The following is a 13,328-nucleotide window of genomic DNA, read 5'->3' as shown; positions in this document are numbered from 1 at the left end:
TCAAATTGATATGAAAAATTACAAACGACATTAATATTTAAGCATATAATGAGATCAACTAAACTTTCATGTTTAACACAAATTAAAGTAAGCACACGTATATATATAAGAAATATACCAACTTTCAAGATTCAAATAAATATAGATGTTGATCTTCAAGAAAATATGAAGGAAAAAAAAAATTTTGTTGCATGAAGATGAAAAGTATCTGCTCCAATAGCAATATAGATAATTTGTTAAATAAGTAAAATAATAAATATCATAATATTAGTAAAATTTTTTAGAAAAAAATCTAAATTTATTTAAAAAATAAAATGATAGAGTTGAATTATTGAAAAATTATAATTTTTGAAATAAACATTTAATTTGATTTAATTGTATATATAATTATAATTTGATTTAATAGTGTTTAATAGTATTTCCTAATAAAATTCTAGTTAATTGTATATATAATTATATTTAATTAGTATAATTTGTTTTAATTTGATTTAATAGTGTTTAATATAATTTTATTTTTAACCATCTAATTGCTATATTTGAGTTTGACATATGGCAAATATATAGAAAGATGCATGATAAATATTTAATTTGATTTAATTTAATTTAATTGTATATATAATTATAATTTGATTTAGGCTTCGTTTGGGATTTTGAGGAAATTGCGTTACGTGCGGTGAGAAAATACGTTGGAAAAATACCCTATTTGTTTCCGTAACTAATATTGCGTTCCGCATATCGCGATGAGTCGGTTACAACATATTTTCTGCGGTCCCACTGGAGAACGCAGAAGCATATCCCTATATGCTTTTTCCTCAACTCTATTCTATCTAATACCGTTAGATAGGTCTCAATGCCAAACTAAGCCTTAATAGTGTTTAATAGTGTTTCCTAATAAAATTCTAGTTAATTGTATATATAATTATAATTTAATTTAATAGTGTTTAATAGTGTTTCCTAATAAAATTCTCTTTAATTGTATATATAATTATATTTAATTGGTATAATTTGATTTGATTTAATTTAATATTGTTTTGTAATAAAATTTTAGNATTGGTGTAATTTGTTAATTTGATTTAATAGTATTTTCTAATAAAATTATTATTCTATATTTAAGTTTGACACGTGGCAAACATATAGAAAGACACATGTCAATTTTATACCAAGGGTTCTACTTTAGTATGTAGTAAATAGAATAGATTATATTTAATTGGTATAATTTGATTTAATCTGATTTAATAGTGTTTTCTAATAAAATTTTTATTCTATATATATTTGAGTATAATTATAATAATAGTGTTTAATAGTGTTTCCTAATAAATTTTTTGTTAATTGTATATATAATTATATTTAATTTGATTTAATATTGTTTTCTAATAAAATTTTATTTTTAACCATCTAATTGCTATATTTGAGTTTGACAAGCGGCAACCATATAGAAAGATGCATGATAAACCTTTATTTGATTTAATTTGATTTGATTGTATATATAATTATAATTAATTGGTATAATTTGATTTAATAGTGTTTCTAATAAAATTGTTATTCTATATTTGAGCTTGACACGTGACAAGTATATAGAAAGACACATGTTAATCTTACACTAAGGGTTCTACTTTAATATATATATATATATATATATATATATATATATATATATTAGGGCTACTATACTCTTATGAGTATTGGACCCTTCGTACTCATAAGTTGTTTTCGATGATGGGGCTTCCAAATCGACGATCCACTCCGTTAAATATGATCTAGAGTATTTGAAACTTCTAAAAAATAAATTTCGTAATTTTTCGAAATCATAATAAAGCCCATCAAACGGACATAAAATGAATGGTCAAAATCAAACGACGTCCTAAAAATGGATGATCGGATTCTTTAATTTAAGATCGGAGTTATTAATCTTTATCTAGGTAGTGAATAGAATTTTCTATAAAAAATTCAACATATTCTAATTCTTTTACACCGTTAAACTAGCAACTATCCCATATCAGCTGCTAAAAATTATTAATTTTGTGAGATTTTGATCGTAAGGTAAATGATGTCGAAAAATTATAAAATTTGATTTCCAGAAGTTTTAAATCCTCTAGATAATGTTTAACGGTATGGATCGTCGATTCGAAAGTTCTATCATCAAAAACAACTTATGAGTATGAGGGCAATCGTATTCATAAGAGTATAGTAGCCGGACTCTATATATATATATATATATATATATATATATATATATATATATATAGTAGGTCTTGTGTGCTATTAGGAGCACGGAGGCCTTCGTGCTCCTAAGCCGTTTTCCATGATAGAGCATTCGAATCAACGATCGGCACCGTTAGACTTGATCTAGCGTATTTGAACTATTTAGAAAATAATTTTTGTGATTTTTCGGTATCATTTTCCTAGTGATCGAAAGAATTCAAAATCAACAATTTTTAATGGTTGATGTATACCGTTTGCAAGTATAACGATGTAGAAATATTCAAATCAGATGAAATCTTGATAGAAAATTCTTTATACTATTTACAGCAAGATCAATATGTTTGATCGAAAATTTTAATACTATATCACAACTTTTTGTGAGATTTTTATTTTCAATCGTTGATTTTCAACGCTTTCGATCGTTAGGTAAATGATATCGAAAAGTTACAAAATTTATTTTCTAGATACTTCAAATATGCTAGATCAAGTCTAACGAAGTTGATCGTCGATTCGAAAGCTCCATCATCAAAAACGGCTTAGAAGCACGGAGGCCTCCTGCTCCTAATAGCACACACGCTCTCTCTCTCTCTCTCTCTCTCTCTCTCTCTCTCTCTCTCTCTCTCTCTCTCTATATATATATATATATATATANACTTACATTTCTTTTACCTCGGGCGTCGCTGCCGGAAGCACCCATCATCCTTACCGCCATCCGACCTCAGAGCAATTTCATCATCGGTGGTTGCGGATTGTCCGGGGATATAACAGAGTCGTGCCCCGCGATTCTTCGCGCCGAGGAGATAAAACCTCTCCCCAGAACCCTCGTCTACGGGGTCTCTTGCTCGAGAGGGAAATTAATACGTGCACCCGGTGTATCCGTACAAGCGCACCACCAGTAAGCGCACTTATGATCCCTGGTAGCGGGTGGAATTGGGTCGGGTATGGGGCCCACATCATCCTAATCGTACGTCTCTTAATCCAATGACCAAAAACTTGGTAGCACAAATGACTTGATGCTATTAATAGGATAGTAGTCTAGTTCTATATATATATATATATATTGACATCAAAATTTAAAATTTTGATACTTCCAAATTTTCAAATTTTATATTTTATATTTCATTTATAATATTTATTTTCAAATTTTAAAATTTAAAATTTAAAATTTTAAATATCTAAACTCTATGAAATTAATTTAAATTTTAAATCTCTAAATTCTATGAATATAGTTAATTAATTTTATTAATAATACGCATAATAAATTGCGTAATAAAATCTAACCAAATAGATACAATTTAAATCAAGTAAAATATCGTTGTATAAAAAAATTAGAGCATTTAAATTTTAGAAGTAAAATTTTCGAAATATAATGTATTTCTATGTATATATAATTAATGTTATTAAACAATTTCTTTTACATTTTTATTTTTCTTCTATTTATTGATTTTTTTAATTATTTTGATAGATTTATCTCAAATTATTTTCATATAAATATTTATAAAATAAATTATTGTATAAATTTACTTTGCACATATACCGATTTTATCGACTTTTATTTAAATAGATTTAACGATTAAATTATTTTTTATAATTTTTATTTTATTAATAATTAGACTTATAAAACTATATAAACATATTAAAAAAATAAAATTTATTATAAAAATATTTTTATATCTGCAGCATCGCGTGAGTATTTCACTAGTACGATTGTTATATGGCGGATACTCTAGCCCACATAAAAACTCATGTGTAGCAGGGTAGGCATCAAGATAACCCAATTTGTGCTGTACGCATAAAAATTTTATGAACATAATGCTCAAACAGGTTTGAAGATTGCTCGGATGGGCGCCGTGCGGAGAGCGGTGCCCATTCGACGAAAAATTCTAGAATGCAACGGGTATATTAGTGACGTGGCGTAACAAACCAATCAAATTAATCCTTTTAAGAATATATGTCCCATTATGATTGTAAAAAAGTATTTTTATTGTACTTTTGTTTGAAAAGGATGAATGTGATTGGCTTGTTATTGATGACGTGGTGCAAGTGTGACAATGTAGAATTCCTCCCATTCGACCCTTTGCTGTGTTAAAATGACATGGAGACCCCTTCAACTGGCGTGGAGACTCTCTTCAACTATTTTTGCTGGGTGGCTCGGATGAGCGCCACCCGCCACACAGCGCCCATCCGAGCAATCCCCAAATAAAATTGTTTGGGGCCCATAAAAATGTAAAATTGTCTGGGGCCCATAAAATTTTGTTCATGCTCTACACGTCGTAATTCTGTGCCCTACTCATAAAGGCTACATGTTTTGATTTATCCTTGTATTTATATACTATAGTTGAATCTATTAATAAAAGTTGGTTGCAAAATCATTTCCATATGGATAAGGCTCCTATATTTTTGTGGTTCTTGCCTACGGATATTATGTTTAGGATGTTTTGTTTATATCCAAGTTAATCAATTATAAAAATACGAAGGAAAAAAAGAATCTTTCTATCAATATATTAGTTATATAAAATTAATATTAAAAAAAATTAAGAAGATATTAGAGGAGGCCTAAATTATTCACGTTTTTGTTATTTAAATAATATATGGATAAAAAAATTCATGAAAATTTTGGGTCGGACTTGGATCCGACCGGTCCGGAATAGTTTTTAAATCCGAACTCTGATTCGGAGTGAAATATGCAATAGTAAATAAAAAAAATTTAAAGTTGAGGGATTAATTTTTATAGAACTTATAGATAAAGGGTATTTGTGCATTTTCATCTCAGTGAAACCTAGCCGTTATGCTTATTCTTTTTTAAATTTTTTTTTTTTTACTTCTTATTTTTTTTAGTTCTAACCACTTTTGATTACTGTTTGAATCTTTCTCTCTAAATAGAAATCTCTATTTATTGCTGGAATTAAGGAACAAAGTAAAAAAAGAAAAAAAATCAAACTCTAGCCGCTCTCTTTACCTCTCCGATCTCTCTACCTGGGTGCAACTCATTAGAATGCGAGTTTTCTATAATAAAAAGTTTATGATTTTTTCAAAAATTATTTAATAGTCTATAAAAAAAAATACGCATGCGGGTACATATATTTGATCTAGATTTAACACGTATCCGATACGTACCTAATTTTAAGCGGATAGTAAACAAATATTTACTATTCAAATCTGTTCAAATAGATCCGATAAATATATTAATAATTTAAATACTCATTCGTATCGGACTCGAAGTTAAATGGGCAGAACATACACTTTTTTTTTTGTCTACCTATATTTTTAGAATATTGGTACAGTATATCAAATCAGGGACACTTGTATACGTATCTGACTCCTTTTATGCAGTTGCTCTCACAGTCTCACGCGCTGAATATAGAAGATAGCAATTGCTACGTAGTGGATGGAGAAATGAGGACGCATGTTGAAACTGGCACACACTAGGTTAAATCTAGTGGGCCCCAGAAAAGAATTAAATCACACCCGTACATCTCCGTACTATCAAATCGTTTTTATTATGTACCATTAAGTCGTTTTGATGGTGAGATTTTTAAATTTACAATTGATTCCGTTAGATTGAATTTAGGGCATGTTTTGTTCATGATTGAAATAGAAATGAAAAATAAAATTGGATTGTTTTGGAATAGGAAATGAAATGACGAATCATCCAAAAATGTTTGGTTCATTATTGGAATGGAAATCGAAATGAAAATTTAAAATTTTTGAAAGAGGATTTTGATTAAGAGAGAGAAAAGTGATGAAGGGAGAGGAGGTAGGTGTTGATGAAAGAAAATTTTAAATAGTTTACTTTGGAATGAGCCAATCCGGAATTTAAAACCGAATTGGATTATAAATAGATTTGGCCATTTCCATTCCGGAGTGGAATGGGAATTGGAATCCGATTTCTATAAAACAAACGGCAACTATCGGAATCAATGAATTCCATTCCGATTCCATAATCTAAAATAGGTGAACCAAACATGCTCTTAGAGTATTTGAAATATATAGAAAATAAATTTTACGATTTTTCAATATCATTTGCCTAGTAATTGAAGGGGCTCAAAATCAACGGCTGAAAATAAAAATTTTACAAAATGTGATGATATGGCTTTGAAATTTTAGATCAGAAATTGTTTTTGTTTTATATAGTATAAAAAAATTTCTATCAAAATTTTACGTGATTTGAATATTTACACCATTAAATTTGCAAACGACTCACCACGGCCATTAAAATTATTGATTTTGAGCCCGTTCGATTATTAGGAAAATGATATCGAAAAATCACAAAATTTTTTTTCTAGCTACTTTAAATACTCTAAATCAAGTCTAACGGAGTCGATCGTCGATTCGAAAATTCCAACATCGAAAACGACTTGAAAGTACGGAGGGTTCCGAATTTCCAAAAGCATATATATCAGCCTCACTCTAGTTATCACATACGATGTGCTGCAATCATTTTTTTTGTAAGACTTAATTATACTACTAGTGAAGGTGTCCGCGCGTTGCAGCGAATCGATTCCACAAAAATAAATAAATAAATAAAGATAAAAAATTTTACAAAAAAAAATAAAGCTAAAAAAAAGAAACAACGAAAGAAATAAAAAAAGAGTTAAAGAATAAAAATAAAATATAAATAAAAGAAGTTGAAGAAGACACAACAGCTGTTATAGTAAAACTATAAGAATAAAAATATAAGAAGTATAAAATAAATAAGAAAAAAATTATAAGAATAATAAATTATATTTATAGCAGCAGTAAGAGTAGAGAATTAAAATATTATATGCCTTATAATTAGAACCAAGAATTACAACTAATTAAAGTTTAAGGACTAAAACATTACGTGCCTTATAGTTTGTGCAAGAAATTGTGTAATACATGAAACTTTGAGGCCTAAAGTTTCACGCATCTTATAGTTTGATGACCAAAAGTGTAATTTATCTTTTTATGTTTTATTTTTATTCCAAACGAAGTCATATGAGGAAAGAATGTTAAATTATCGAATAAATTTTAGAATGCCGAATTGTTAAAATTAAAAGTCGACCAATCATATTTTGAATATTTCAAAAAATTTTAAATGTGAAATTAATCACTCATTAAACTATAAATATGGCATCGAAGATTGATATTAAAATTAAAGTTAAAATATACAAAGTATTTCTGAACTATGAATTATTTTAAATTAGCTATTCAAGCTTTCAAAATTTTATTTTTACTATCCAACTTTTTTATATATTAAATATGAGCCAGTCAATAATACTTTGACTTTAAAATTTAAATGCGTCGTTTAGCTTTATAAATTTAGTTAATATAATTCATATGATTCTCACAACTAAATTTGTTAAAATAAATAAATAATTTAAACTCTATCAATTTTTTTTATTTTTTATTATACGATTTATATCTAAGTGATCAATATTATAAAATTAAAATTTATATTTAATACATATAGTTAAAATTATTTCAAAATTATTCATAAAAAATATATATTTAAATTTTTTATAATAAACGAGAAGAATTAGATGGGATTCATATAAAAAAAAAAAAATCTCCAAATCCTTCGATCTACATATTTATAATAAAATATATGAATGATAAAAAATTAAAAAATTATAAAAATAATAAATTATATTTATAATAACAGTGAAAATTGAAGATTAAAATATTATATATTTCATAGTTCGAGTCTAAAATTGCAGCTAATTAAAATTTAGAAACTAAAGCTTTATATGCCTCATAGTTTGAGCAAGAAAATATAACTCATTAAAATTTGAGGACTAAAATGCCACTTGCCTTATAGTTTGAGGATCAAAAGCGTAATTTTTTTTTTTATATTTTAATTTTATTCCAGACAAAGATAGAATTGAGCGTCCATCGATTTTATTCAATTAATAATTTCATTTCAAAAAAGAATATATTAAACTATTTAATAAATTCTAGAATACTTATTTGTTAGAATTAAAAGTCCACCATCATATTTTGAATATTTTTAAATATAAAATTGATCGCTTATCGAATTATAAATATAGTACTAAAGTTTGATATTAAAATCAATGTAAAAACTATATAACGTTTATGCACAAAAAACTAATTAAATTTTAATTTAAACATTGAATTTAAAATAAAAATAAAAATTTAATATTTGAGTCCAAAATTAGAATCAGTTTTCAAGAAGCAGCTTTTTTCAGCTTCTGATTCTGGGCCTTCAAAATCAGTTTTCTGATTCTGAGAAGCAGAATCAGATTTTAAAAATAAATTTGCCAAACGCTCTATTGGGCCGAAAATCACTTTTCAACCCAAAAGAGCTTTTTAAAAGCTAAGCCGAACACCTCCTTATTCAGATCAAAATAAGCTAGCTAGGAGTTGGTTCGACTTTCAAATCCTGGCCAAGTCGTGCAGGGTCGATCTTCCAAGCCTCTGGCCTAGCACGGCCCTCTGGTCTGAAAGTCACTGGCCATGTCAAATCAGGCTGACCGGTCTCTTATTATTATTATTTTTTTTAAATAAAAATTAAAAAAATTAAATTACTCCTATTTAAATTTATATTTTGATCAAAGCAATTGAAATTTAGAAAAAAATTTATAAAATAGTGAATATTTTATTTTTTAAAAAATTATATTTTTTATTTTTAATTTTTAATTTTTTTAAAAAAGCTGACCAATTGCGAGGTTTTGATCCAATAGGGACCAACCCATTCTTCCCAAGGTCTTTATTGGCAGACTTCGGAAGGAGAGCGTCTAGGGAGGAACTAATACCCCAAGGTCTGAGGCAAAGGCCTTGAGTTCGTGCCGTGTCGAGCCTCGGGCCGACGGGCTCAACGGCCGCAGCCCAACAATAGGTAGTGTAATAATGGACGGACTAAGCCTGTCCGTGGCCGTGCTCCAGCTCGGCCCGTCTTTTTTTATTTGAGCCAGTAAATCCTAGATGAATGCATCAAAACAACGGCCTCACGTTTAAATGCTCCAAACATTTTAAACCCTTGATAATTGAAGGAATCTTTATTTAATTAGTATACTAATATTCAATCGGAAGTATCAACAGCCAAATACTTCCTCGATTTTTCTTAAACACTGCTGTAGCAAATTGTCTTAACATAATAACGTAGAATATGTGATTCTACCCTATTTTTAAATATTGATAAATTAGTTTTTGTACGCCTGAGAAGGTGTGAGATCAAGCTTGTACATACATATGATTTGCATATTGTACAATTAAGATAGCTAGTAAGATACGTAATTGATATAGGTAGATAGAAAAATGATAGATAGATGTACAATGATAGATAAATAAGAGTACATCTCAGTGAGAGGCATTATATATATACACACACTCGGTTAAGCTACTATATTTTAGATATATAGTAGAGAAATAGTTATTCTTACAGATCTTTTGGCTCTTAGATCCATACTAATAGAACTCCCAAATAGACAACTCTAGACATCCAAGGGCTAAAATATTTATTGTAAATACTAATTTTATATTATCTATAGTATAGTAGCTAACTAGCTATAGATGCCGCTATATATGTCTGGTGGCGAGAAGGTGGAGAGCATGTCTTTTGTGCACAGCAATGCCCGGCGCCTCATCCATGTTGATATCCTCCTTCGTCATACCCGTTGGAAGTTCCCAGTCGAAGGAGTAAAGAAGGTTGGCAAGCATGATCTCCACCGTTTTTATCCCGAGGTTCTTTCCTGGACAGATCCTGCGACCTTCCCCAAATGGTATCAAATTGTAGTCCTTACCTGCGAACTCGAGATCCGAGCTATTAATGAACCTCTCCGGCTTGAACGACTCCGGCCATTCCCAGTAGCTCCCGTCCCTTCCGATCGCCCAAGCATTGATGTACATCATCGTATTGGGCGGGACATCATAGCCATCGATTTTGAAATGCTGCAACGTTGTTCTTGGGATCAGCATGGGAGCCACCGGGTGCAACCGCAAGGTCTCCTTCACAACGCACTTGAGGTAGCGCAGTTGGTCGATGTCCTTCTCCTCTACCTTCCCTTTCCCCCCGACGAGGCTTCTTACCTCTTCTTGAGCTTTTTTCATCGCTTGCGGGTGCCTCATTAGCTCCGTCATCGCCCACTCCACGGTGGCTGAGGACGTATCGCTCCCACCAATGAAAACATTCTGCAAAAAAGAGTAAACTCACTCGTGTAGAACAATATAGGAAAATGTTTTATGTGATTCGGCATCGAACATTTTACTGACCATAAGGACTCCTTTGATCTGGTCTGTGGTTAGACTATTCTCGTTCTTTTGCATGCGCAGTAACATATGCACAAAGTCTTCGCTAGAGTCACGTTGCTGCCGCATTGTATCGAGATGCTCGTCAATGACTTTCTGGTAGAACCGATCAAGATCGATAAAGTTCTTCTCGAGCCTCGCTCTCATCCCTGTGAGCCAATCGGCCCATCCGATGATCGGCAAGTAGTCCGCGATGAAAAGGCTTGCGAGTATAGTTTGTGTTTCGTTCAGAATTGCCTGAAACCTGCTTCCAACATCATGGTAGCTCCTTCCAAAAGCCATTCTACAAGTGATAGTGCTCGTAAGCGCTAGCAGTTCTTTGCTCAAATCGACAGGGAGATAACTGGTTGAGCAGTCGGATATGAAGCTCATAGTTCTTTCCACCTCTTCTTCTCGAATGGATCGAAACGAGGCGACCTTCTTGGCACTGAAAAGTTCGATGATACAAATCCTTCGGAGCTCTCTCCACTGCTCTCCGTATGCTGCAAGGCCGATGTCCGAGCCACCGTAGGAGAGCTTCGTATACGAGGTGAGGGACGGTCGGCTGCAGGACTCCAGATCGTGCGTCTTTAGGATCTCCCGGGCCATGTCGGCAGAGGACACCACGACGGTCGGCCTGCAGCCAAGTTTTAGGTACATGAGGGGGCCGTATCGCTGCGAGAGCCGAGAGAGGGAGCGGTGGGGGAGTATTCCAAGCTGATGGAGGTTGCCGATGAATGGGAGCTTGGGAGGGGCCGGGGGAAGTTTTAGTGATGTGCTGCTCCCCTTTCTTCTTGTGAGGAGTAGAAGAGGGAGCAGTAGGAGAACAACAAAAGGCAGGGAGGCAATCATGTTAGGAAGAGCCATAGAAACTTAATTTGGAGTGCTCTCCGTTAGGTACGGACTCAAAAGGAGTTCATGCATATGCTATTTATTTGTGGTATCCGCATGCCTCATTTTAGCTTCTCCTTTCATTTATTTATTATGGAGGAGTATTGTTGGCGGCACAAAATAGTTATTTAGATGGTGTAAAAATTTTATTACGTAGATTGATGAGTTACTGATGTTATTCAACCCACATTTATTACACAAAACTACACTTTGCACAGACCAATATAAATGAGCAATGCTATGTACATGTACATACCTTATAGGATAGGTGTAAAATATGCACTCTAGCTAGGTTTTTTTTTTTATTTTTTTTTTTTTTTTTTTTTTTTTTTTTTTTTGAAAAAGAGGTAGCAAGCTATTTGCTTTATTCATTAAGCACACTCTAGCTAGGTTTCATGTTGGTCATATTTCTACTTTTGTCTTTTTTTTAAATTTTATTTTATATGATTACTGAAGCTCAGGAGGGACTTTTATCAAATTTTCTATCAAAATTTTATCTGATTTGAAAACTTCTACATCGTTAAACTTGCAAATGGTATACATCAATCATTAAAAATTGTTGATTTTGAATCCTTTTGATCGCTAGCTAAATGATATCGAAAAATCGCAAAATTTATTTTTTGGATATTTCAAATATGTTAGCTAGATTAAGTCTAACTGAGCCGATCGTCGATTCGAAAATTCTATCATCAAAAACGACTTAAGAGCACGGAGGGCTCCGCTGGGACTCCTAGTAACAACCCAGACTAATATATTTATATTATATATATATTATATATATAATTATATATATATAATATATATTATTATATATATATATATATATATGAAGTTAGACCGGTAACACGGAGGCTTTCGTGCTACCAAGTTGTTTTCAATGATGCGGCTTCCAAATCGACGATCGGCTTTATTAAACTTGCTCTACAATATTAAAAGTATTTGAAAACTAAATTTCATAATTTTTCAATATCATTTGGCTAGTGATCAAAATGTCTCAAAATTGATAATTTTAATGAACGATGTGATGCATATGTGAATCTAACAGTGTAAAATAATTCAAATCTGATAAAATTTTTATATAAATTTTTTTTTTACTATTTAGAGTAAGATCGGTATCTCTGGTCTTAAATTTAAATTTTTTATCATTATTTTTTATGAAATTTTTATTTTCAGCCGTTCGTTTTTTGACTACTCGTTTGATAGGTAAACGATGTCAAAAAATTATGAAATTTAATTTTTAAATATTTTAAATAATGTAGATTAAATGTAACGGAGCCGATCGCCGATTTGAAAACCGTATCATTGAAAACAACTTGGTAGCACAATTATCTAGCTCATCTTCTTATTGTTCTGCTCTTTTCTATCTTCTTTAACTCTGTCAGGCCCAATAAACCTCATGAGTATTTTTCATACTAGAGATTGACAGATTCGAAAATATATAGAGACGCTCTGGTATAATTAGAGGGACATGAGTTTGAATGGGCGTACGTACAGATTAAATGATTACTTTCATCTATCATATTTTATTTTCTGTCACGAACTTCATTGTCACGAGCTTGATTTATTTGTTTCAGATTCGAAGACGGCTCATTATTTATTTATTTCTTTTTTCTTTTCTTTCTTAGGTTTGGGAATTGTTAATGTTCACTCTCATCTTTTATCTAGTTTTGAAGATATTTATGTTTTTACTCTTCCTTTGTATGTAAATGCGCTTATGTTATTTCCAAAATTATATATGATGTAATCAAGTACTTTTTTTGATAAAATTTCCACGATTTTAACCTAAAAAATATAATTAATAGCATCCTAGTTTCATTTTCAAAATTTTAAGTAAAATTTACATGTTAATAATATTTCAAAATATATTTTGAGGTGCCTATAGCATTTTTTATATTTTGTTATTAATTAATTGATGAGTGCACTGAAGGAAAAATTATAGAATGCAACGGGTATATTAGTGACGTGGCGTAAAACCAATTAGGGATATATGTTTCATCATAATTGTAAAAAATATTTTTATTGTACTT

At 30.7% G+C, this 13,328-nt stretch overlaps 1 protein-coding gene across 1 annotated transcript; it reads right to left on the bottom strand.

Annotated features, from left to right (window-relative positions):
• Window positions 9,396-11,387, bottom strand: LOC109706774 (cytochrome P450 71A1-like). Its single transcript, XM_020227750.1, has 2 exons — window positions 10,396-11,387; window positions 9,396-10,314 (listed from the first exon to the last, which is right to left on the bottom strand). Exons 1-2 carry the CDS (start codon window positions 11,275-11,277, stop codon window positions 9,703-9,705), a joined length of 1,494 nt encoding a protein of 497 aa, XP_020083339.1. The 5' UTR covers window positions 11,278-11,387; the 3' UTR covers window positions 9,396-9,702.

The sequence above is a fragment of the Ananas comosus genome, linkage group 2, assembly GCF_001540865.1.
Source record: "Ananas comosus cultivar F153 linkage group 2, ASM154086v1, whole genome shotgun sequence".
NCBI lineage: Eukaryota > Viridiplantae > Streptophyta > Magnoliopsida > Poales > Bromeliaceae > Ananas > Ananas comosus.
This window is presented reverse-complemented; position numbering and strand designations above follow the sequence as displayed.

Excerpts from the sequence above, each read along its gene's own strand:
- LOC109706774 (XM_020227750.1), bottom strand. The coding sequence starts at position 11,277 with ATGGCTCTTCCTAACATGATTGCCTCCCTGCCTTTTGTTGTTCTCCTA. Across the intron at positions 10,315-10,395 it reads AGATCAAAGGAGTCCTTATG|AATGTTTTCATTGGTGGGAG; the intron begins GTCAGTAAAATG and ends TCTTTTTTGCAG.